The sequence below is a fragment of the Sorex araneus genome, chromosome 1, assembly GCF_027595985.1.
Source record: "Sorex araneus isolate mSorAra2 chromosome 1, mSorAra2.pri, whole genome shotgun sequence".
Classification (NCBI taxonomy): Eukaryota; Metazoa; Chordata; class Mammalia; order Eulipotyphla; family Soricidae; genus Sorex; species Sorex araneus.
The window spans coordinates 309,327,954-309,331,685 of record NC_073302.1 but is presented as its reverse complement, the minus strand read 5'-3'; the positions used below and the strand labels follow the sequence as shown (position 1 = coordinate 309,331,685).

Below are 3,732 nucleotides of genomic sequence, written 5' to 3'. Positions count from 1 at the left end.
ATTTGAAGACATGAGCACTTCCTTGGCTGACCTTTACACTGTATATTTAATAGACGTAGACAAAAATATGAAGCTCTCCTTGATGAAACAGAAAGACAGAGAAAACTGTTGCATTTTCTAGCAGAAAGTAAAGTTATAAAATAGCAAAAAAAATTTCTAGGAGAAAGAAGAAAGTAAAACTGAACCATTTTTTAAGTAGAAGTACTAAAAGCAATAGTCCAGAGGAAAATGCACTAGACTTAATGGCCCAACCAGGGTGTGATCCCTGGCACCAGATGGCATCCATGAATACTGCCAAGACTGCGGAGTAAGCACGTGAGGAAATGGCCTGCCCAAAGTGCCCTAAAATTAAATAATAGATAGTGAACATGAAATAAATGCTGGGACGATAGAACAGCAGGTGCGGTGCTTGTCTTGCAACCTCTGATCCAGGTTATATGCTTACACCACATGTTTTCACAAGAACTGGCAACAATGATCCCTGAGACTGAGCCATGTGTTAACACTGACACCTCTGAGTTTAGCACAGAAATCTAAATAAACAAATAGCAAATGAATGAAAAATAATCAGACCAAGCATTCCACACATACATTGTTAATCAAGGTAATACAAATATAAATTCTCAACCACATATAGGTCCTATGCTGGTAAGAGCATTTAATGGTATATTTATTTCATACATAAAGAGGTTACTCACATTTAGCTGATATATTAGGCAACAGTAAAATGGACCATAGGCATCCTTCCTGTAGGCTGGTAAAGAGGCAAGTTTGAGTTGAGCCATTTGAATTTTCATGGTGACTCATCATTATAGTAGAGTAGTTGCAATGGAGAAGAGCGTTTTAAGTCTTGAGCTAAATGCTAAAATCCGATTTACACATAAATTCAGCTTTCTTTTGTCCTATGAAAATCTCATGTGCTAGTCTCTATTTCATTTTCTTTTATTCCTTTGTTTTAGTATCTTGCTTTCATGGGGTGACAAATGGAAAGGACACATATTTCAAGGACAACACTGTGTAGAAGAAGCTCCGAGAGTCAAGAGTCAACAGAAATACTTCCAGCAATCTCACCCACTGCTCTCAGCAATAGATCTTCAGGAGGGCTCCATAGGGTCATAGGTGAGGCTGTGGTGTGAGTGAGGATGCAGCTCCTGCTTATCCAGCTGCAGGTGTTTCTCTTCCTGGGTGGATGTTTCTCGACTCTACACTCTCAAAGCCAAGGTCCTCCAGAAATAACAATTCCCTTGAAGATCACAGACTCTGACAGGGGCAACGAGCCTTCAGAATGGATCTCTTACAGCTTGAAGTTTGAGGGTCAGAGACACGTTGTCCGTATGAAGGTCATCAAGCACCTGCTGGCTAGACACATGCCAGTGTTCACTTACACAGACCAGGGAGCTCTCCGTGAGGACTATCCTTTCATCCAGGATAACTGCTACTATTATGGCCAAATGGATGGGGACCCAACATCTCAGGTTTCTCTAAATACCTGTTTTGGGGGACTCCATGGATTTTTACACAAAGACAACATAGTTTATAAAGTGGAGCCAAAAAAAAATTCAACCACATTTCAACACCTGGTATATAAGCTGGTCAACGAGAAGATAGAATCCCTAACTAAGATGTATGGAATAAGAGTTGAAGAATCAAAATACCAGTCCAAGAGTAAAGAGGATAACCATTTATCCACTTTAAGACAGAGCGGGATAGAGGGCTGGTGGACCCACACGCGATATGCACAATTAGCATTCGTTTGTAGCCATGATACTTATCTTGATTATAGTGCTAATGTCACAGTGGTACAGAATTTACTTATGGAAGTATTCAGTTCAGTACATACAAATTTTTTGCAACTTGACGTGCATTTGATTTTAGTGTCACTTGAGATCTGGACTGACAAAAACCGTGCACTTTCTAAGCCTGGTGATACAATGGTAAAATCTTTCTGTAGATGGAAGGAAAAAACTATTAGTACACAAATTCAACATGATGGAGGATTTTTTTTTGGCAGAATAACTAGAAGGGATGTGTTATACTTGACTTATCGAAATCAAATTTGTGCTGCAAATTACAAATGTGCTTTTGTTAACCATTTTAAAACCGATGTTATTACTGCAACTGTAGTGAAAGTTTCACAAGCATTGGGCCAACTAATGGGTATGTATGAGGATGGTGCTAATTGTGTATGTGGGGATCAAAAATGCATTATGACTTTTGGGGCAAAGTCTGCACATCGTTTTAGCAACTGCAGTTATGCTTCCTTTCACAGAGGAAAAACACAATGCCTGTTTTATGTACCAAAAGATTTCAGAGAGGAACACTGTGGGAATGGTGTGCTTGAAGGAGAAGAAGCTTGTGATTGTGGCACCATTGATTCTTGTACAGCAGATCCGTGCTGCGAGTCTGACTGCACACTGGCACCCGGGGCTGAGTGTGCTGGGGGCCTTTGTTGCCAGAACTGCACATTTTTGCCAAGTGGAACCCTGTGTAGAAAAGAAGAAAATGAATGTGACCTTCCTGAGTGGTGTAATGGGAAAAGCTCTCAGTGTCCAGATGATGTGTATGTACAGAGTGGGATTTCCTGCGAGGATGGTGGATACTGTCATGAGAAGAGATGCAACAAACGTGAAGACCAGTGTAAAAGACTCTTTGGTGACCAGGCTAAGAGAGCTGGTCTCAAATGTCATTTAGATGTCAATACTCGGGGTGATCGGTTTGGTAACTGTGGTTTCAATTACACTTCATTTGGAGCATGCCCTATTAAGGATTCTATGTGTGGCAGACTTCAGTGTGAGAATGTAGTATCTATTCCTTCTCTTTCACATCATAGTACCTTGATTTCAACCAATATCAGTGGCACTATTTGCTGGGGAATTGACTACCACTTGGGGGCAAACATATCTAACAATGGAGAAGTAGAGGATGGAACTGAATGCGGCGAACATCATATTTGCATTAAACGACGATGTACTCCTCTATCATACTTCACAGAACGTTGCTCACCTCAGACATGCAGAATGCATGGAATCTGCAACAATAGACATCACTGCCACTGCAACCATCCTTGGCGCCCACCCTATTGCTATGTCCGAGGTTGGGGAGGTAGCCTGGACAGCGGCCCACCCAATGCAAGTGATTTTGATGAAGAAGATATTTCAACTGACAGTGTATTTGGGTCTGAATACACACACACACACGCTTCTTTTTATGTCCTTTTATTGCGTGTCATTGTGTTGCTGCTCATTCTTCTTGTTATATTTATCAAAACAAACATCTAAGGTAGGAGAAGAAAATGACTTGCATTCCCTATGGAGGAAATATTCTACCTGGATCACTGCAAGACGACCCAAAATTTTGATTAAAGATAAACAAATACTAACTTAATTTTTCATGTTTATATTTTATCCCCTGCCACCCTGGTTTACCTATGGGCCAGATGTCTCTGGCACAAGATCCAATGGATTAATTATTCACTGGGCAGTTCGAGTATTAGAAGCATTAGCCAATATACAATTAGGAAATACTAAATTATAAAAATGAACATGTCCAGAAGAATTTCTTTTCACTCATTTTATGATATTTTGGTGGTCAATATTCATAAAATATTTTCCTTCTCTTTCTTGAACCAAATCACTAAAATTTACTCGAGAATAAATAGAAAGATATAAAAGCATGCATTGGTGTGTGTGTGTGTGTGTGTGTGTATGTGTGTGTTTGTAAGAGAGAGTATGT

The 3,732-nt window shown here is 40.0% G+C and overlaps 1 protein-coding gene across 1 annotated transcript; it reads left to right on the top strand.

The window, feature by feature from the left end:
- Positions 1-1,142: 1,142 nt before the first annotated feature.
- LOC101537397 (disintegrin and metalloproteinase domain-containing protein 21-like) lies at positions 1,143-3,278 on the top strand. The gene has a single exon (XM_012934093.2). It carries the CDS (start codon positions 1,143-1,145, stop codon positions 3,276-3,278), a length of 2,136 nt encoding a protein of 711 aa, XP_012789547.2.
- Positions 3,279-3,732: the final 454 nt, after the last annotated feature.

Excerpts from the sequence above, each read along its gene's own strand:
- LOC101537397 (XM_012934093.2), top strand. The coding sequence starts at position 1,143 with ATGCAGCTCCTGCTTATCCAGCTGCAGGTGTTTCTCTTCCTGGGTGGA.